This window comes from Schistocerca gregaria, chromosome 6, assembly GCF_023897955.1.
Source record: "Schistocerca gregaria isolate iqSchGreg1 chromosome 6, iqSchGreg1.2, whole genome shotgun sequence".
Taxonomy (NCBI): Eukaryota; Metazoa; Arthropoda; class Insecta; order Orthoptera; family Acrididae; genus Schistocerca; species Schistocerca gregaria.
In genome coordinates this window covers 56,791,392-56,814,306 of record NC_064925.1, presented here as the reverse complement: position 1 = coordinate 56,814,306, position 22,915 = coordinate 56,791,392, and the positions used below count along the sequence as shown (strand labels likewise).

The window sequence follows — 22,915 nt, the reverse complement described above, 5'->3', positions numbered from 1 at the left end:
CTGCAGCCTGCTCCTCTAAAAAAGGTGAACCTTAATGTCCCTATTTGGCAGACAGAGGTCTGGATCAACAGCGTCATATGGCCTCACTCCATGAGGGAGAGGTTCTTAACTTAACGCGGGACATTCGCTGAAAGTCTGATAAGCGTGAACTTTACTTCAACACCCTTTCGCCCCTACCAGTGAAATGCCGCCTGCGCAGATTTCTTCCTACATCACGATTCGAACCAGCGATCCTTCCTCCTCCCCAATCGAGCGGGACTGAACTGACCTAAGTACCGGCCACAGCTGCGCAACGGCGAGACTAGATAGCACGCTATTTGCTGTGAATGTTTTTCATTTTTCACGGATAATTAAGGCTTAAAAGAAAAATCGTTTGGTTCAGTAGTTGCAGGGGCAACAGTCTGGATGATTGACTCATCTGGCCTTGTAACACTAACCAAAACGGCCTTGCTCTGCTGGTACTGCGAACGGCTGAAAGCAAGGGGAAACTACAGCCGTATTTTTTTCCGAGGGCATGCAGCTTTACCGTCGAATTAAGTCGGGTGATGATGAGGAAATCAGATTAGGAAATGAGACACTTAAAGTAGTAAAGGAGTTTCGCTATTTGGGGAGCAAAATAACTGATGATGGTCGAAACAGAGAGGATATAAAATGCAGACTGGCAATAGCAAGGAAAGCGTTTCTGAAGAAGAGAAATTTGTTAACATCGAATATAGATTTATGTTTCAGGAAGTCGTTTCTGAAAGTATTTGTATGGAGTGTAGCCATGTATGGAAGTGAAACATGGGCGATAAATAGTTTGGACCAGAAGGGAATAGAAGCTTTCGAAATGTGGTGCTACAGAAGAATGTTGAAGATTAGGTGGGTAGATCACATAACTAATGAGGAGGTATTGAATAGGATTGGGGAGAAGAGGAGTTTGTGGCACAACTTGACTAGATGAAGGGATCGGTTGGTAGGATACGTTCTGAGGCGTCAAGGGATCACAAAATTAGCATTGGAGGGCAGCGTGGAGGGTAAAAATCGTAGAGTGAGGCCAAGAGATGAATACACTAAGCAGATTCAGAAGGAAGTAGGTTGCAGTAGGTACTGGGAGATGAAGGAGCTTGCACATGATAGAGTAGCATGGGGAGCTGCATCAAACCAGTCTCAGGACTGATGACCACAACAACAACAACAACAACACAATTAAAACCATGCTGATTGTCTACATCAAAATAAACATTAATTTCTGTACTTAATGCTGTTTCAAACTCAGACAAAGTGTATTCACCCGCTGTCAATGGCCTTTAAAAATTACAGCTGTTCATTACAAAGAATACACAGGTTTACAAGATTTCTCTGAATTACACCACAAATGGCGATTTGGTTTCACCCGAATTGTTGACTTTTATTTCTTCAGAGTAGCATCATCTGTCTGAGTTATGCGTAGCGCCTGCATTATCTTGTTGACCTGATAGATTTTGCTTATTTTGTAAAGAAAAAAAAGAACTGTATTTGCCTATCTCCCGTTACTAACATGCTCATACGATTGCGATGGAATCTCAAAACAGAGTGTATTATTAACCGAGGACCCTAGGACAAGACAGGTTATAATCTTATATGGAAGATGATAGTCTACATAAAAATAAACTTTAATTTTTCTAGGTATGCTGTTTCAAACTCAGACGAAGTATATTCATCTCCTGTTATTAGGAATTACATTATTCAGTTTAAATAATACACAGGGTGTTTGTTTTAACTTGAGGCAACTAAAAATGTTCCAACTGCAAGTTAATATTAGTAAAGAGGACATCTGTCTGTTCTGCAATTGACCACCTTCTAAAAGCTAATCCTGCATGAGCGGAGTCAACTTCGTATTTTCAAGTGAGACTCCCACGTTTTTATTGGATATTCGGATTCTACCCTAAAAAATTCATACAATTTACTCAAACCATTGTTTCCCATTCGTCCGCAGCTAGTGGTCTAGTGGCTAGCGTTGCTGCCTCAGGATCATGGGGTCCCGGGTTGGATTCCCGGCCGGGTTAGGGATTTTCTCGGCCCAGGGACTGGGTGTTTGTGTTGTCGTCATCATTTCCTCATCACCATCATTCATGATAGTGAATAGATTGGACTGTGATAAAATTGGGACTTTGTACGGGCGCTGATACGATCTATATGTAAGCCTTTGTGTTCTAATGTTGCTACTTATGTTCGAAATTTACTTTAGTGTTGCAAATTTTACTGTACAGTAAGATACGGTTAGCCGTTTCAATGTCTAATTAGGAACTACATTTAACGTGATTCACGAACAACGGCATGGATGTGATAGTGTTCTGTTCCCATCGGGATGCTTGATGTTTGTGAAACCGCTCACGATAAACGCTGCGACTGACGATCTTCCATTTCGATACATTTATTAATTCGTGCGTGGAATGGACGTACACAACTTAAAAGCATTATTAATTACAGTTATGATGAGAAGCAAGTCGACTCACCGACTTCTTGGATCCCAATGGTGAGAGGCAAGGGCACTTACCGATATCAAGCATCAACACTCGTCGACCATAGCGCCATCTACCGTGGATACAAAACCATACTTTAAGAATAAGAAAGGAGGCCTCCCATTTTAAAATACAAAGCTGACCCCGCCCACGCAACAGGGGTGGTTATGACGTGAACAGTTGTAGCACGGACTGATGTCTGCGTTACTAATATTAACTTTTCACCTAGAACACTTTTTTCGTACGATGCGTTATTTTCGAGATATTTAGTTGTGTCAAGTGAAAACAAACACCCTGTTTAGTTATTTCTTTAACACAATGGATAAAAAAGTTTCTGATACTACCTGCTGAGTCCTACACAAGTTCCAGAACACAGCCACACGTAGGAGAGCGTGGAGCTGCCTAGTACTCAGCTACAACTGGGTTAAGGCTAGGCTTCAATTGAAGGCGCGCGTGCCAACACCTGCTTCATGCTTCCGACTTGCGTCATCCAAATAGTTCGCAAGTGAATATCTATCCGCCAACAGAACATAAAAACTGGGACGCCTCATCCCTTAGTTTCTGATCAGAAACACAAATTTGTGCAGCGAAGTGAGTGTCCAAGCCACAGCAACACAGCAAGACGCAGAATTCGCAAATGAGCAGGAGAAATCCTCAACCCAGCAACACAAAAATACGTTCGGCACCAAACTGTCACAGCTCAGGACTAGCCAAATACTACAATGATGTCATGGTCCACTGATTTAGTCTTGCGGCTGTTTTCGGCTGGCAATCACAGAACACACACAATGTAAAATAAAAGAAAAAATAACCACTGAGTATGCCACAGCTGTGTTGAAATATAGTGGGTGGATGTTAAAAGAAGACAATAACTTCGAGTACTTCCAAAAAGGCAGACCCGTCTTAATTTATTAATCCTTTTACAGACTTTAGAAATTTCGTTTTCGCTGTTTGTATGCGGCTTTCATCCCTCTCTTTCATTATTCATGTTTCGCTTCCATAAAGCAGAGCAGGACAGGCATTACACTATAGAGTCTGAGTTGGGCGTTTTTTAATGTTCTTATGATGTCGCATATTAATTGGGGCTCATGTAATTTAAGATCATGTCTCTGTTGTCTTGAAAAGATATATACAGATAGCTAAAGTAAGAGACTTGTTCAGTTAGTTGGTTATTCATCAAACCTCTTAGGAGGTTTCCACCTAAGAAAGCCATCATCGTTGATTTGGTAATGGAGATACATTATACTGATTTGAGCAGAGGCGCAACTTATGCAAAGCTCTTAGCAGTGCATCCTCTGTACTCTCTATTAGTAGCAGGTCGTCACCAGATAGTAGCTCATTAATTAATTCGCTCTGTCGTAGGAGTTAAAAGTATACTTTGCCACATACGAGTAGCGTCGTCTAAATACATATTAAACTTTGTCGGAGATAGGGTATATCCTTGTCTTACTCTTTGATTTTTAATTACTATCTGCTGCTCTCATCCTTTTTTCAGTACTACTTGTGTGTTAAAATACAGGCCCTTTATTCCTGGTATAAAATGTTTAGGGTATCTATGTCTTTTTAAAATTTCCCAAATTTCGTGTCTACCTTGTCGAATGAATTTTCAAAATCGACGAACGTGATACATGTCGGAAGGTTATATTGTCCCGCTTCTTCAGTATTCTATTTTATTATATGTACATTATCGGAGACCCTCCTTTGCTAAACTAATTTTGAACTTCAGATAACTTGACCTTTACTATGGGCTACATAGGCTACAAAAGAGCATTAATTATCTTAGTATATATTTTGTATCCTGTGTTCAAGATACATATTCCTGTGTATTTTTTGTGCTGCTACTATCTCCTTTCCTGAAAATGTCTGTTCCGGTATCCTGTTCCCAAGCCGGCACATATTTATCAAATGCAGACGGCGGTATTTCATTAGTATTCATCCGTATTTCAGTAGCCTTGCAATATTTCCTTCTGAAGCGGGTCCATTTATCTTTTTTTGTTTACCTCAATGCTTCTTTGAACTCTTCTGTAGTCATGGGATATAAGCCTTTTGTTTCTATAATCTCATGTTCTCCCACCACCTGATTGTCATTGCACCCGAGATATCTGTACTACTCACTCAATCGTGAATTTCTGTTACACCAATCTTCATGGTATCCCTGACTTGTTCAAATTTCAGAACAATTTATAAGACCATACGCCTACGTACATAATTTTCTATTTGGTTGACAAACTATTCCATCTTTTCCTATGTATTTTACTTGAAAATTTTCTGTTAATAAATGATTGTAAATTGTTGCTAATATGTGTTGCTACCTTTTTGCCATAGCTGCTGCATAACCAAGTTTGGTCCTTTGAAAAGGCTGTGTAATTGTCGTGTGTAAGCAGGACACATCGTAACAGCAGATACATTCTGAGTTAGGGGTTACCTTTCCACCAAAATTCTATGTTTGACACCATATGTATTTAATGAATACAACATTATCCATATGGCTTTATGTGGTGTCATTTGCCAAAGCCTCATTCCATTGTCTCAAACTGTTCATCCCGCGCGGGATTAGCCGAGCGGTCTCAGGCGCTGCAGTCAGGGACTGTGCGGCTGATCCCGGCGGAGGTTCGAGTCCTACCGAAGCACGACTCACGCCCGGTACTCACAGCTTTACTTCTGCCAGCATCTCGTCTCCTACCTTCCAGTACCGGGCGTGACTCGTGCTTCGGTAGCTCACATGGTAGAGCACTTGCTCGCGAAAGGCAAAGGTTCCGAGTTCGAGTCTCGGCCGGGCACACAGTTTTAATCTGCCAGGAAGTTTCAGTTTGTTGTCTCTCTGTCTGTCCGTCTGTTAAGACCTTCCTTTTCTGAGGAATGGGTAGAGATCTCAAGATGAAAAAACCAAACTCCGCCCAAACACGCAATGAGGGCCCAACGGTACGGTAAATTACGAACTCTGCTCGAAGTGTTAGAAATATGTAGAGTGCTGTCTGAAATAGTTTGACGGTGGATGTGTTAACAATGCATGGACATACTGCAGAGTCATCTATCCATAATCACAATGATACTTGCACAGTGGGGAGGGGGTGGCTCAGCTATGATACCGACACTCGGAAACATGCTGTCACACCATTGGTCGGTGTTGAAATTACTGTAAAATTGTTCACAAAATCAAATGTAATGCTTATTATTTCAGTACATCGGGGTTTCTTTTCCATACCATCCGTCCACTGGTGCGCTATTGGTTACCACATAATGATTGACTGCCATCGCTTCTTTGAGTTGGAGAAAGAGTTTTGGTGGATGGACACACCTTCCGGGGACGGATAGCACCGAAACAGTGATTGTGTACATGATTGAAGTATGAGAAATCAGTCGAAATGAAACACGGAGCCATCAGCTATTCCATGACTGTGATAGTTTAAATGTAGAGGGCGTCAATTACTTTCGGACAGTGGGTTGGAAACTCCCCATAACGCCGCCAAACTCTTCCATTTTACTTATGTTGTAACTGTCTTTTATTTAAAATCATCCAGTGTGTGCCGCATGTTATGGTAAGTACAGTAACAACATGATTTACACCATGCGACGTCTAATTTTCTCCGAGAGGCAATGTATCAGAATGTGTTAATATCAGTTTAGAACCTTACACAGACCTCGAAGTCATGGTGGAAAAACAAAGTGTATGGCAGTGCACAAAGCGTGTTTCAGCAGAAAAAAACAATGTTTCAAACAACGACACATGATCACAGGGAGCGCCTTTGCGACTTACAGTATAGTCTGTGGGATACGGCCATTCTCCTACAGTACAGGTGATGAAACTAAACTGGTCTGTGCAGTGGATCAATACCTGTATATTTAATAGGATCGTCACGTGTGCTCAAAGCCGGCACACATGCAGTATTTGTTTCTGATATATTGGAGGATAGAGATGCAGCAAAAATCTTATTGAGTTCTCTGTTGGATGAAGTTAGTGGAGCCTTTATAGTTCGTAATTTTTCTCTGGTGTATGGTACAGAATAACGATGATAGAATCTCGGGGGTGATAGACGTGAATGGGCTCTGAAGGATGTGGATGTGTAGTACCTGTTTGTAGTTGGGAGAAGAACCGCAATGCAGTAGCAAAATCTACGTCCTTCTCCCAGTTCCCGTCCTGTCTTTTATACTGCCTCATGTTGCAGGAGCAGGCTTCGTTTCCATCGAATGCTCAAAACACAGTTCTGTCACAGTAACTCAGGTTCGCTTGTTTCTACATGGGTTGCAGAAGGTGGTAGATATAGCTTTTTCTGACTTCTACTCAGTTCCGACGTACATGCGAACAATCACATGCGCAAAGCTGCAGGGAGCTTAGAGTCTGAGGGGTAGTTGCAAGGTGCATAGGGGCTACCTAGAACCATGTTGGAATTTTACTGTAGCAGATAGCTCCAAGAAAGGTGGCTCGTTTCGAGATATGAGTGTGCCAGAAATATGATTCACTAGTGGCTATAATCCTTAATGCACTTCTCCATAGGATGCAATGCAGGTATGTAGTTGGATGGCAAGACTTGATTCAAAACATAGACATGATTTCTACTGAAAGCGTAGTACTAGAGATCTGAAAAGCTAGTGTACATTTCTAATGAGCTCAATCATCACACCATCTACTACTGTTTGTGATCTTTTTCAATCAATCATCGCCTATAACTCAGTGGATATATCGCAGAGACAGAATGCGTTACAAATACTGGAGAAATATCAAGCGGCGGAGGCGTGAGGGAGATGCAAATACTGGTTTCCTACCACACTCCTTAGCTGAATCGCTTTCAAAATGCAGTAATTTTATTACGAGATGGCACTGTGGGTGACGTGTTGGTCTGATATACACTTTGGCGATCACCGTCTGTATTCAGTGTCATGGTATCTGTCTGGAAGAAACCACTTCATTCAGAGGTAATGCCATACGTAGATTTATAAAGTCAGTATAGCTTTTAACATGGGCCGGCCGCGGTGGTCTAGCGGTTAAGGCGCTCAGTCCGGAACCGCGCGACTGCTACGGTCGCAGGTTCGAATCCTGCCTCGGGCATGGATGTGTGTGATGTCCTTAGGTTAGTTAGGTTTAAGTAGTTCTAAGTTCTAGGGGACTGATGACCACAGCAGTTAAGTCCCATAGTGCTCAGAGCCATTTGAACCATTTTAACATGGATACTTGTAAACATCTGTAGAACCAAGACCGCTTGTGACAGTAATATGGTTGCGTTTTTTAACATCTGGCAGTTTGTAAGACACAGTGGTACCACTCGCAAGAAAACTTATTAACATGTCCGCCCATCGTTGATTCTCGGTCAGTGTTATTTCGTATTGTCGGCAATCATTTATTGGCGAATTATCATACTTAGTAATAGGGGGTGCGCTATAAGTTCACCTTGAGCATCAGGCTTATTAAGTATGTGCTTGTGTTCTGACATGTGCAAATGAAATGACTATGTCCAGTCCTAAGGAAGGTATGGATTTGACGTGAAATACTGTTATAGCAAAGGGGAGAGTATGTCGTCACAATAATGGTACAGATATTTCTATTTCCAGAGCCACAGCCATCAGTAAGGTGTATTTCCGATACTTTGCTCATTGTCGAATTTCATTAAATTGAGACCGGGATCAAATATATATGTGACCGATTTCATAGGATAATTCTGTCTAGGGGTGCTTGGCGTGCAGCGCAGGTGTCCAGTAGAGGTAATGATTCATGTTTCCCGTTAACGGCAGGAGCTGTCCGAATGGAAAGGTCAGTTGGGAGTGTAGGAATGTAGATGACTTAACCGTATCGTCCTCCAGATGGCTGAATAGCGAACTAAAACTTAGTATGTGTTGGGTAGCTTTCGTGACCGCATGGCTATCTGAGAAGATTCAACACGGACATGTGTTTCTGCTGGACCATTATTGCCTCCCATGTAAATTGTTCGGTTGACTGCTTCTTCACATTTCGCGTCTTTATTTAGTTGAGAGGACATCGATTGTGGTCTGTGCATCTAGCAGGTGAAAGACAGGTTGAGGACACGTTTGCTGGTTCTGTAGACATGAGGAACACCTTAGTTGACTTTGTAAATTATAGGGATGATTCAGAATCTGTTACATCACTGACATCAGTATTCGCGAGTGGAAATATCAGTTTCCTCTCCTTTTTCGAGTTCTCAGGTAAAGGTCTTTGCAGACAGGATAAGTTTCTAGTTACTTTATGGTTTTCAGTATGCTCCACCCAGCTAAAGTTTAGGATTTCTATAGAAATAATTCCCAGTCTATATCTTCGGAATTATGTCGTGCAACCGATACTACTATGCAAGCGATATTGCTATGTGCTTCATATCGAGAAGTACCGTGGAAATAGTATGATATTCTAGCAAAACTATGTGAAATTACATATGTTATTGTAATCCCAAAGTCTGGAGATGTGTGTAAAACAGCAAGCAAGCAAGCATGCCCGGACCAGAAACAGTAATGCGTTTGTGCTGATGAGGAAGTGAGGCCATCTTTGCACAGCAGTTGTGAGAATGACTTTGATCCAGTGAGGGCAGCTGATCACCTGTTGGGGGTGAATGACCACTTGACCTCGTGGGAAATATCTAGTGCTGCGGTATACCTACAGTCTATGGTGCATGCTGTCTGTCTCCGCAGTATATGTATGAATTGATGTAAAAGGGGTGATTTTGTATGGCACAGGATATGAATTGTATGTTTACTACATAGACATGGTATACGGTGATATATTGCCGTGTTGGAGATCGGTTTCATGCTCTAATATTCAAGCTCCTGTCCTCAGTTGGAGAGCAGTGTTTGACTATATGTATGGTACTTCAAGGTTCAATTGTTGGTGGAATATGGCGATCTGTGTAAAGTAGTTTTTTACCGCTGAAAGCCTCGTCTGCAGAGGAAAACAAGTCTGATGGTGGTTCCACACCAGTGGCATAAGTAATTCAGTGGGTAAATGCGATAAGAGCCAATCATAATCATTCCTTCACAAGACATCCTTTGTAATGGGGTATAGGAGTCTCAACAAAGCGGTGAGAACGTTATTGGCACCCCTAATCGTACCCTCGCATTTTCCTTGTTCTTATATCGTTAGTGATGTCGATTACAGTACACCAACCCGCATCGGTGATGTCTTTCCAAGCACTACGTCTGCAGGTGCACTATTCATTTTCACACATAGAGCCAGACGCCTGTCCTTCATAACACTTATTTGAGAGAATCTTGGCAGGATGCAACACCTTCCACAAGCACTGATTGTAAGTCTTTGTCAGGTAATTCCCTAAGACTGAGGAGAATCGAGACATATAGCCGGTGTGAGTTTAGGCACACAATAATTTTTTCAGGTGCTGTACAGATATAAAAGGTAACTGCACTTTTTGTTGGAAATGTGTGTATGTTGCAGTGCAAAGTTACTGTGGCTGATGTCGTGGCATGATAAGAGAAAATTAATGTGTGTCCTATCATGAGGGTTGTATAGATTCAGCACATTGATAAGTGCGAGGGTATGAGAGAGACTTTTACGTGGAAAATATGTGTGCTATAGATACTGAGATTCGTTCCAGAACCACAGCTGTCAAGAGGAGACATTACCTGTACTTCAATCGGTGTCAGACTGTAGCAGCAATCGTAATATTTAAGTGTAGTTACACTGGTAAATATGTTTCTGGGTCCCAATATTCTTGTGAGTCTTGTATGTATTTGGTGATCTGTAGACAACTTTTGTGGGGTTTAACTGCCAGTGCAATATGGCGATGTGTAGAAAATAGTTTCTTGCCAGTGAGAGTCTCATGTGCAGAAAAAGAAGGGCATACAGTGCTCCCACATCGGCACCAGCAGCAGTTTGACAGGTAAATTCAGTGACGGATGTGCCGCCCCAGTAGGATTGCTAGGAATAATGCTCCCTGTGCTATTCTCGGAAGCATTGGAACATCTCTCGACACTGGACCCGCACCTCAACTATGTGTCACCGTCCCAGCAACGGTGCCTAGGTGAACAGGTATTTCGATAGGAATTTATCAGGTGTGAAGTATGAAAGGGATGCTGCCGTCACATGCTTGTCGGTCCTGAATTGACTGCTGTGCATCGCTGGGCAGCTGATGGCAGTGTCAGCATATCGTGGGGCCTGCTGATGCACCTGGACTGCGGTATTGGCTTCAGGCATTGGGGGCCTGATGTGTTTTCTATTAGTGATCTTTTGTTTAAACTATATGCTATCGATTTCATCAAGTGATAGGATGCTACAAATTAAGAAAAACAACCCCTTACATGTGAAGAATACCAGTTTAATTAATTTGGATAATTTTTTTATATCAATGTGGTGTTAGCGGTACAATAGTTAAGGGGAGGGTGTGTGTGTGAGCGGGTGACATGGAGCAGAACAGCAGGTTAAATGCAGAACACCAGGTCAATTTGCGCAATTTTTATGTAAAATGCAGTATAATAGTTTAAGGGAGTGGGTGAGAAAGAAGAATGCGCAGAAATGGCGTTCAAAGGCATGTGGAATTCGAAAAGAATACCATAAAATGGTGGGAGGAGATAACTAATTACTTAATTTGGTATCAAAGGCGGTACAATAGTTGTAGGAAATGGGGGTGACATAGAAAACCACTTAACAGAACAATAGGTTAAGTACCTGTCAATCAAAGGAGAATAATATGTTCAGTGCCTGTCAATCAAAGGAGTTTTGCCCGTGATGTAGGCAACCTGTGTCAGCAAAATGAGCTACAAACTGCCTTGTCCCACTACTAATACGCGCTCCATGGTTTAATTTAGTGACGAAGCCCACCTTAATTTGGATGGGTTCGTCAATGAGGAGAACTGGCGCATTTAGAAAACTTAGAATCCACATTTCACAATCGAGAAGTCTCACGATCCTCAACCAGTACGGTGTGCAGTGTCCAGTCACGGAATGATTGGTGCGATATTCCTTTGTGAAACGGTGACTACCGAATGGTACATGGAGCATTTGGGAGATGATTTTATCCCCATTATCGAAAGTGATCCTGATTTAGATAAGATGTGGTTGATGCAAGACGGATCTCGACCCCACAGAAGCAGGAAAGTGTCTGATGTCCCGGAAAAGCACTTTTGTGACAGCATTCTGGGTTTGAGGTTCCCAGAAAATTCTGGAACGGGCCTCGACTGGCCACGACGTTCTCCGGATCTGAACACATACGACTCCTTTTTGTGTGGCTATATTAGAGACAAGGTGTACAGCAATAGCCCCAAAACCACTGCTGAGCTGGAAACAGCGATTCAGGAGGTCATCGACAGCGCCGATGTTCTGACACGTCAGCGGGTCGTGGAGAATTTCGCTATTCGTCTGCGCCACATGATCGCCAAAGGTGGCAGGCGTATCGGACATTTGATAACCTTAATCCGAATAGCTTTAGTGACGTTTCATGTTGAATAAAGTGTGTAGACTTTTTTTTTTCATATAGTTCCGTATTTGTCACCCTGTATGCACGTTATTTTGTACGGAACCCTCTGAGCACCAGTGTCTGTCCTTTCTACCGGATAGATTCTTCAGTCGAGGAAGGCTGCAGCGCAGGCGGTGTAGGCCATGTTCCTCCCGCAATCGCACCGCTCCACCCCGTGTGGCGGCTTAGCCGGCGCGCCGCGCGCGTACCCGCAGAACTGCAGCCTAGCGCGGTGAGACTGCCCCCGTCTCTGTGCCGTCAGTCCTGAGTTCCGTCTCCTATTCCGCGGACCCACTGTATCGGACGTTGCGGGGATGGCTCCCGGCAGCGCGGTGTTCCGGGGTCGGAATATCGAGCCGGCGCCGTCCGCTGGTGGTGGCCGCGGCTTACGTAAGGGCCGACGTGTCGGGCGGGGGCCGCGCTCACCATCAGTCCGTGAATGAGCGGACCGCGAGCAGCTGATAGCCCTGCGAGCGGCGGTGGGGGGCGCGCCGCGGCAGCTCCGGCCGCGCCAGCACTCAGTCTGGCGACCGACGCAGCGCGCCGCGACGGCCACTACCGCTCCTCCAGCAGGTGAGTCCAGCCGCCGGGGCGCGCCGCGGGTCGTACACTGGATGCGGGCAGCTTCTTCTTTCCCTAAACCGCCAATGTTAGAAAAAAGCTGTCGAGTCGTACCTAGCTGCGAAACGGAAAATTCTGAGAGCCAGCGAATCAGGTAGACTATTCTTCGCCTGTCGATCCATTAACTGCAGTGAAACGTACGAACAAGTGACATTTCAGAACTGTGTTATCGGTGTGTACCTGATGAAGGGCGGTAAGCAAACCGTACTACTCTAGACAAATGTCCGGAACCACCCTTTCTTTGCGATGGTGTACAGTGCATCTGTGTAGCGAGTGTGTGTGTGTGTGTGTGTGTGTGTGTGTGTGTGTGTGTGTGTGTATGCATCCTTTCTTCTACAGTGCATGTGTGTATGTCAAGTTTTAGTGTATTTGATTCTTTAAGAAGGCGGCAGAGAAAAGAAAGAGAGCGAATCTCCAACCAGCAACAATCATTTCAGCTGACTCATCCACACACTGGATAAAGTGATTTTCTTCTTTCATCTCACCGCCTCATAGACTTCCTCACACATCGGAGATCTGCCTCCAAGCTACCAGAAGTATAAAAATCTGTGGTCTTGTATGTAGTTGCGAATTCAACTAGTCAGGATGCCGATCTTCTGCGCATACATAAACAACGTCGATCTGTTAAGTGGAAAGAAAAATACGTGCAAGTGATACCATAAAACGGTCTTACTAGCGTCTGTGTGGCTGAGGGGTAGCAAACAAACCATGACGGTTTGTAACCAAATATTGATGGTGCCTATCTTTCGCACGTGCTATACATAACAACTTCACCTCAACCAACGAAACAGGTGGACCATTTTCTCTGCATTGATCCATGATGTTTTAGAACAGTATTATTCGTACTTGTCTAACGGAAACGTAGTAAAAAAACCGTACAAATATTTAATAACTCTTCCAAATTATCCTTTCTTTTGGAGGAAAAAGATGTCCACCGTCCACTGGCAAGGAATCTTCAGCCGTCCATCTGGAAAGACTTTCTTGTTCCTACTGGTACTTCTCACTTATATTTTCAGAACTATGTAATAATCGTGACCCGCAAAAGCATGTTAAACAAACAAAAGACATGCTAGAAGCTTGTCCGTAACCAACCACTCTTTTCAAGAGACACAGAAACAAATAATTTTTTTAACTGTTGACAGCGACACCTAGAAGAAAACACGGCGGGATTGGCAGTTTTCAAGTTTGTCTCCCGAAGATCTGTCACCATTCTCGTAGACAAACGGTATCTGTGTGGAAGGGCGTTTATATGTACCTATATCTGTATTATGTGTGTAAAGACGTGTGTGCGTGGTTGTGAGCGCGCTCGCGCGCGTGTGTGTGTGTGTGTGTGTATGTGTCATTGAGCCGTCTGTATATTCGATTCATTGCATCGACTCATTGCATCATTTGAAGAAGCTAAAATCGTAAAATCACAGTATGCGCCTTTAGTTAGCTAGTGTCCGATTTTTGTGTATTTTTCCCATCGAAGACGTACAGTTGTGAGCAACAGCCTGCTGCAAAGTACTCGATTCCAAGTGTGCAGTAAGTGGAGTTCGCTTCGAGATGTTCGCTCAGAAACTGGACCTGTGTACACTGATAGTAGCAGTTCCTGTCTCGTTTGAAACTGATTGTCTCTGAAAATGCTTGACACTCGTTGCCATTTCCGTTGTGTCAGAACGTCTTCACGATCCCTGTTCGCGGGCTAGACGGCTGCGAGTGGCGCATCATTCTCTGTAGACACACTGGACAGCCCGCGTCGCTGCAACAGCGAGTTGGCCAACTTCACTCACGGTGTGGTCGTGGCCGCCTCCAGACGCGGCATCTTCTTTCTGCCATTGTAACGCGCTTCTTCGACGATCCTTCTTATTGCACTGATTCCACGCAGCTAACTCGTACATACATAACACTGCACTGCCGAGACTTAACGATGGAGGGTAACATGAGCCCCTGCTACCGGATCATCTACAGCGCTCCAAAAAGATCGTTACTACATTTATTTCGATTTGTAAATAGACAGTGCACTCAATTAACAAAGGTGGACTTGCGGATTTTAGGTTGCGTAATGTTCTTTATAATATGCTTTGCATCTGAGTCTACACGAGCCTGCTTCAGGCTATGTTCCACTAGTGGCGCTTGTTGGCTCAGTGAGAGTCAGATTACGACTCCAAACGTTCAGTTGCCGGTCATTCCCAGGAGCTTTCCTGTCATGTATCGCTTCTGTAGCAATCGAGTCTTCATGTGGAAAATTGTGACGCGCTCCGCTCTCCGTTCCTTACGATCTAGCACAGGAGACCATTCGGCAATGGCTTTATAGATCTTATACTTATCTACTACGCTGTTGGTTTTTTCTGTTGCTGAGAGTGATATTCTGATTACGGGAACCGGCCGGCGTGCGACTTTTGCTCGTGGCTGCGTCCTTGGTTCTCATCGCGCTCACGGGAGATGCCGGCTGCACAGACGAGCCCAGGTGACATCGCGATCCGGTGCAGGCGTCGGGGGACCGCACTGCCGTCTGCAATTCACTTCTCCGTTTATAGGTGGCCCTCTTTGCACTGTACCTGTGTGCAGCACTGCTGGGGAACGAATCCGTGATCTGCTTTTTTATGTTGTTGCAAGTATGGAAGTGATGAACACGAGCGCGGTGGTATTACATCTGAACTCACGGAATTCACCGTCTTTCACTCAAACGTCCTTGAGAGGCGCGATTCTGCTGACGGTCCAGTTACTTATCAGAGTGACGCACGAGATGTATCTCCGGCACAAATAAATGTCCCTCGGCTGCTGCCAAAGTGTGTTAGCAGTGCAGATGGCGTTTCCCCTCGATAAGAAACACGTTGTGTGTTCTGCACGCGTCACTTCGTCTTAGTTCCTATCCTATCTTTATTCCTGGCCTCCCGGCAGCTATTCAGCAGAGGACACGTTATCGAGTTCAGTAGTGCGCTGCATCTCGAATCCGGCAATGTATTCTCGAAGCCGAGACTCTACTGAAGTGGAGGCAGCTTTCAAATGTTCAGAAATGTTCAAATGTGTGTTAAATCTTATGAGACTTAACTGCCAAGGTCATCAGTCCCTAAGCTTACACACTACGTAACCTAAATTATCCTAAGGACACACACACACACCCATGCCCGAGGGAGGACTCGAACCTCCGCTGGGACCAGCCGCACAGTCCATGACTGCAGCGCCTTAGACCGCTCGGCTAATCCCGCACGAGGCAGCTTTCAGAATGGTTTTAAAGTCTTACAAAATTGTTTCCTACACTTGCTGCTTTTGTCAGCTAGCGGTTTCTGTATCAGTGGATACAAGCACTACAGTCGTTAGGGGTACGACGGGAGAATACCTATGCGCGCCCTCATCCCATTTTTTGCTCACGGCCTTTGTGTAGGTTGTATGGGAAGGAGGCAGTTCCACGTTAGTTTTTTAATACCTGTTCTCCAGCTACAGCCAACAGTGTTTTTGGAGAACAATGACGCTCATCGTCCAGAGACTGCACCTCAAATGGGCTTAACGTGTCCTACAACACTACCCTGCCTGTAAAGCGCTGATGTTACGCTCTGAGAAGATTTCGAAGATTTGACCGCGCGTCTGTCTAATGGACAAAGTTATCGGACTACAATTTTGAATTTCGTGAAATTAACAGATAAATCAAATGGACTTTAACCTTGGGAGTCAATGAAAGTAGCAAAATCGTAAATGAATAAAAAATGAACGGTCGCCCGCCGAATTAGGCACATTAATTTGGAAATATATGTTTAAGAAAATTGAATATTGGTTACTGAACTTACTTTCGTTGAGATTTCCCTTTGAATAGTAATCAAGATACAAACTGACACAGCGCACACACCAGTAAATTATAGGGAATAGTTTTGCACCAAGCTCATACTAATGACAACTACACTCAAAGGCACTACTTAATTAGATGCTGAAACGTTACTGCATGAAGTGCAGAACTAAATTTGTACAAGAGGCCCTTTTGTCTTAACTGACATGACAAAAATAAATAAAGATGAATAATGTCACAAATACAATGTTTAAGCTCCTCTACACATACCCATTTTCCTTGGGAACAGTAATAGCTTAGTTATTTCCTAATAAGTGGAGAATACGATGCGAATGCATAAACTAGAATAGTTTCACTAGTCAATGCTCTCTGATTATTTCAGTAGAAAAGACTAATTCAAAAAGCTAATCATTCACTTCACTTGGAGTAGTTCATAATTTACTTTGAAAGACAATGAAATACAACACTGGGCTTAATTAACTTCAAAAAAGGAACCATTCATGATAAAAATCAAAACCACACTATTTTTGAAAATGAGCACAACTTATTTGCCTTTTTATCACCTGTTAAGCAGGTATTCTAGACAATAATATTTACACAATCTTGCACTGTACTCCTACAAAACTATATTTTGTAATAAACTAAGCATACATCACCAAAAGCCTCTCCAATTTCACTTTTTTGGTTTTAACTTTAACTTTTACTCCTTTTATATTAGAAGAAAATCCCTTTTAAACACTTGAATGCAATAATTGTTCATTTAAATCAGGATACTCTGTTTTAGTAACACTTAGGTAAGAACCCTTCATAGGTTCATGGTCAGGGTAGAAATAATGGTTCCGGACACGGGTTTATAATGATGTGATTATTATTAAAGCAACACACAAATTATCTGGTCCATGCCCATAGTCATTCAAGAACATGTGAAGTTAGTGAAGCAGAGGCGAAAATTAGTGGCAAGCGGCATGGCAGCTAACTGACTCACGGCTCTTGATGTTCGAATGCTCTATAAAATCTTTTCTTGGCGTCGGATTTTCAACATAGTAGAGCCAGTTCTTTATGCCGATCCTCATCCAAGGCAAATCCTTTCTAGAGCGGCTTCCAATTGCCTCTCTTGTACCGTCGAAGTGTACCGTGGTACGGCTAACCACATATTGCGTACCGTTCACACAAAGGAGACGCTCAGTTCGACAGCCAGAACCACCTTTTACATCGCGCCAATCCACTTCCGTTGCGGGAGGACTTCCCTACTCCTCTTACATGTTACAAATACAAGTGCCCTAAGGATGAACCAGCTTTCAATAAACATTTTCCTTTTTATGAACATACACATATTATTGTAATTTATCATTTTAACATATCCTTTCGCTTTTTTTTATAATGAAATTACCCAGTTTTCTTGCCATATTTCAAGGACTTTAAATAACAAAGAATAAACACTCCATAACTGCGGATACACAGTTACATAATGTAAACCTACTTCTAATCGATATAAGTGTTATAGTCTGTTTCAGTTACGTATCGGTTGCGCTGAGCTGTTTTACGCCTGCTTGATGCATCGCACTCTCCCTGAGTCCTTCCGAAACATTTAATTTTTCCATTTGCCTTCCTTATCACATTTCAAACCACTTCATATCTTTACCCTCAAATATTAAAACGATGTGATGCGCTTTAGATGTTTAGCACTAACCGTGTAAACAGAAACTATCACGGTAGTTTCCATTGTTCAATATATTACACTGTTTTTATCCAGATTTAAAGAGAGCAGACTTAAGAATATGTAGAGGAGACACTATCCAGTTCGTAATATCTAAACTTATTAGCACATTGCGTACAATTTCCTATTGAAACACAATGTTTCATCCACATCTGCGGTGGACATCTTCACGGAGGGCTATAGTTTCTTCGACTGTCCGACAGACAGTTTTACCCGCTATCTGACTAATGTGAAGTTCTGTTTCTGTATGCTCTCGCGCAGAGACGAGACGTCTCATGTTTTGAAAACAGGTGGGGACGAAACGTTGGGTGCCGGCGAGGAATTCTTCCGACCACGGAGTAATACCGCAGAGTATTTTAGTAAGTGTGACAATCCGATGCGTGTCCGCAATTGTAAATAATTATTTTTCTCTTCAGACAACGACATTGTTCCGTGCTTCATCTGCGGCGCTTTCTGGCGGTTAACGTAAATCTGTTAAATGCCATTCGCTTAATATTTCGAAACGCTGAGTGAAGGCTGGTTTCCAGGTCAGGCGTCCTTGTAAGGCGGGCGAGACGGCCCCTGTCGTATAGAGCGGAACACACAACACGCGCTACGAGTAGCACAGCCGAACCCGCTTTCGGAACACCGCGCTGGACCCTGTACCCCGTGACGCACGTGGGTTCTGTTCCCTGCACTGATTTCGGGCGAACAGGCAGGATGGTAAAGTACTTCGGACGATGAGCTCACCTTCCGGGGAGCGACAGTCAAATTCCCCGTCTGAATCTAGATTTGCTTCTTGCGTGGTTCTTGCAAACCATTTCAAGTGAACGCGTTTTCACGCTAGACCGCCAGGATTGACAAGAGTGCGATGAGATTACTTGTTCCTTTCTTTTTAGCTACTGATAGCCCAATGAACATACGGACTACCCTAAGCTGAAAGAAATGTGAAAATTCTTCAGAGTCACTCATGTGTAGGTGTTTTTTCATCCCTTTTTTTATATATTTCTTTACCTTTCCTTTTAAAAATACCATGTGATTCCGCAAGTCTAGCAGTTGAGACATTTTTTCTGCGGTCTAATAGTGTCTGAACGTACTTGTCACATATACTGTCCTACCACAAACGGACCGATTAGTAAGGAGCTGCTTGTAGCGGCGTATTAATACGGGTTCGTTTTCCTCCACATGCTGTCAAACGTTTCGACAAAATCGATCAGCTCGTTGAGAGTGGGTGAGGGATTCGATGCAGAAGTGGTCTTAAGTTTGGCTGGAAAACGTGTCGACTGTCTTACAACGAAGACGATTAGACCGGTGATCCGATTTTGTACTCTCCAAAGTTCCTCGTGCGGTAGCCTTCTCAGTAGAAACCATTTATGTCCACACAGGACTGTATTCGTTGCTTCTACTGCTCAAAACAGAAGCGCGAGTTAAGCAAACCGCTTGTCCGTAATCATTGAATTTATTCCAAGAAGTGGTAACTTACACACACTAAGCAAGCAGTCTTAGGGAAGAAAAAACAGCAGGTATCTATTTCGCCCACAGCTACTAGTTCATCTACATCTACATCATACTCCGCAAGTCACCTAACGGTGAGTGGCGGAGGATACTTTCGGTACTAGTGTCAGAATTAATGCTATTACTCTCGTTCCATTCGTGGGAAGGTAGTATTACGTTTATTATCGCTAGCAATTAATTTAATTATTTTCCTGTACACACCCCAAGGACACGTACAGTAAGATGATTATGTTACACGTAAGCACTACTTAACGAAGCAGAGACTTCACCACATTGATGTGCTCACGAATTCTGTTCCTATGAACTTTTACATTTTTTATTTATTCACTGTCCTTGTTTACCGATTAGCTTATTCTTTGTAAACTGCTCACACTTTCAGAATGGCGCTCGAATATTTCTAATTCGGCTTAAGGTGTACTATCGAACTGCGTCAAGTGCTGCGCTTTAGTTTTTTTTTTTTTTTTTTTTTTTTTTTTTTTTTTTTTTTTTTTGTGTTCATTCTCCTTCACAGTTAGCAGATCCGATCGAATATCGCAGATACACTGGATCGTAAAATAATTAATGAAATACATCAAAGTTGGACGAAAAGGTTACTGTCTCTTACTCAGAAGCGAAGTGGTACTATATGTTCCTCGTGGGGAGTACCTAGTGCAACTGGAGGGAATAGTTATGTCGAAAATGACAGCTTGACCTAGGGCTATAGCCATTCAATGGAGCACGTCCAGTCGCCACACGAGCGTCGGCTATCGAGAATTGCTAGCAATTTTCCTGGAGATCCCCCCCCCCCCCTCCCACCGCCGTCAGCCAGTGTGGTTCAGAAGGAGGGGCAGGGACTAACTCGTCATTCGTGGCCAAGTGGGTACGCCGTCAGCGTCTACACTTCAGTCTAGTGCAGTGCGGTGCAGTGTGCATAGGCAGGGCAGGCAGCATGGGCGAAGGGCGTGCTCTCTGCTGTTCCTCCGTGGTGAGTCTCTCAGCATACGCACATGAGCTCCGAGTGTGGCCGCTAAACCACGCGCTATGCTGCTGTTATGTTTCTGAACGACGTTATTTTCCCAGTGTGATGTGCTGAAAACTGAGTATGCGTTTAAGAGTAGACTACTTTTACCACTAAACTAGTGCATCATGGTGTGTTCATTCATATGACACGCAATATCCTGGGGTCGAGTGACCAAAATGAGTCATCACTACAGTCTTTGAAGTGTTAAGGCATGTGAGTCCTCGTTTCTGTTTTGCAAATGTCGACCATACATGTTCTTTTTAATACCTCGTTTATTTCTTGTGTGTGGTGCCTTAGATCACGTTCACTAGACCAGCATAGATCTAGTGGAGACAGCGATCCACCAAGGAGAATTATGCTTCATATTGTGACGTATACTGTAGCTGCATCTCTTGGTTTTTAGGGAGTTTTTGTGACAGACTGGACTATAGCAGTCAATCATATAAGGGTCAGGCTGTAACGTGATAGTCTCGATGTGTGTTGCCAACATATGTCATGACAATCTTTTTGTATACATTACGCAATCCAGTTATATTTGTATCCCTCATCAAAACCCATAATTTTCCACCGCTCTTTAATATATTTAAGCCTTTGTATACTCGAAAGCTTTAATAACAGGCGCATTTAGGTCTCGAAAACCCTTATTTCCGTTGATGTCATGCTCGTTGAATTTTGTTTTGCTAATGTTTTCGTGTTAGTGGCGTCAGCGGTCGGTCGTTTCTTAAGGCTCGCAATCCCTGCCAAGCTAAGGACGACATCGGAGTATCTATGCAGTACAAAGCTTGTAGCTAACGCTATATTACGTGCTATAGTTTTCGAGTTCTCGTGTAATTTAGAGAGTTGCGGTATCAGAAGAAAGGGGAAGAATGTTGTTTCATACGTTTCTTCGATGTGTTCTAAAAGTGAACAGAATCGTTCATTAGCTTCGCCATCCCATAACCCAACTCTCACCTCTCACCCTAACCCATATCTCGAGAAACGTTACACATCAGTATTCCATCATATCGAAATGTTTATATTTACATTAGTTGGGTTCGGGAAACATGTCAACGAAACTGTCATCTTCCGACCAAAATTAAATCCCTCGCTGCGTTGTCAGTGTATCATTTGAACATATCTTCCAAACACTAACATAGGCGCAAAATACTGCTATTCTTTTGTTTTCTTTCTGTTTGCGTGTGTATGACGCGACAAGATACACCATCACGTTTCGGGACGAAGCCGACATTTAATACCGGTAGGTTCAGTTGACGGAAATTTGTGACAAGGGAAGTTTATTTTTTCCGGGAAATAGGTTAACCAGGAACCATGAATGGGCTGTTGAGTAACCAGCTACTTGTTAGGCTACTAACAGATCGTTATTCAAAAGCTTTGCGTGACGGTAACTCCTAGGTTATATACATTTTTGTTTTTAATATCCTGTTTCAACTCCAATATTTCATTTTCCTCACCATCGACATTCAAGGCTACAATTCCATTTTCAAGGGCTGCTTTCAGGACGTAATATCTCCTTCAGCGTGTGTTCTTATTTGGCCAGAGAATGTTCACCTAGTTCTTGGAAACGAACTAGCAGATCCGAAACACATTTCCTTTTGTATTAGTTAGGTATTCAACGACTCCAGCTATCTTTTGTACCTTCAGATAGTAAAATTTACAGTGTAGGCGCCGCGTGCCTTCTACGTGAAAAACTCGTTTTCGCTAGACTCTGTGTTGGTGCGAGCAGATATTCGAATCGAATAGATGTATGCCAGGATATTGGCAATGCTTCCTTGGTGGTTTTCGTTAGCTGGGCTTTAGGTCGAGGTCTAAGATGTATTTGTTAACAATGTTCCGTCTCCTACTGGTGAAGACGTCATCAAAGGCTACAAAAAGTATTTCCAAACCCAAAGAATTTCGGTAAGCCGAACTGTTTATACATATCCCCTCAACGACCGGTTTATTACGTAACCACACCGCTACCTAACATCACGGAGTAACGCCCCGGTGTGCATTATGGAGCTTGTAGGGCGGAAGTACTGGCGTTCTTTGTTTCGTTTAGCACTATAGTCCGCAACTTGTCTAGTATCAGTCCTTTTTGTTTCCAGTTTAAATTCTTTTTCTGATTTGAATTTCTACGGAGTCTTTGTACATCCTGGCATAGTAATAACTGCACCTTGATAGTGTTGAAGAAACGAAATTGGTGGTTACCTGGTCCCGGCGGGCGGTCAGCTACTGTCGATGTATCAGTGCAGCGAGACAACTACTCTTGTCCTTTAAGCAGAGCGTCAATGCTTTTTTTTTTAGTAGTTCCCATGTTGACATCTATTTCTATACCCTGCAAAGCACTGAAGTGAATGGCAGAGAATACTTCCCATTGTAGCAGTTAGGACGTTTGCCCGCTCCATTCCTGTGTAGAGCGTGAGAAGAATTATTGCTCAAATGTGTGTCTGC

General features: G+C 43.3%; 1 protein-coding gene across 4 annotated transcripts in view; it reads left to right on the top strand.

The window, feature by feature from the left end:
• Positions 1–22,915, top strand: part of LOC126277924 (protein croquemort-like) — a 705,530-nt gene that overhangs the window by 440,918 nt on the left and 241,697 nt on the right. Inside the window, exon 1 of one of the 4 annotated variants that reach the window (XM_049977499.1) lies at positions 12,357–12,463. The exons of 2 other annotated variants lie outside the window; for them this stretch is intronic. Coding sequence is in view for 1 of the 2 variants with exons in the window: in XM_049977496.1 (XP_049833453.1) it covers positions 20,414–20,449 (36 nt within the window). In the remaining variant the exon portion in view is untranslated. Of the gene's footprint in view, positions 1–12,356; positions 12,464–20,212; positions 20,450–22,915 lie in introns of those variants that run through there. One more of the 4 variants, XM_049977496.1, reaches the window with a different exon arrangement.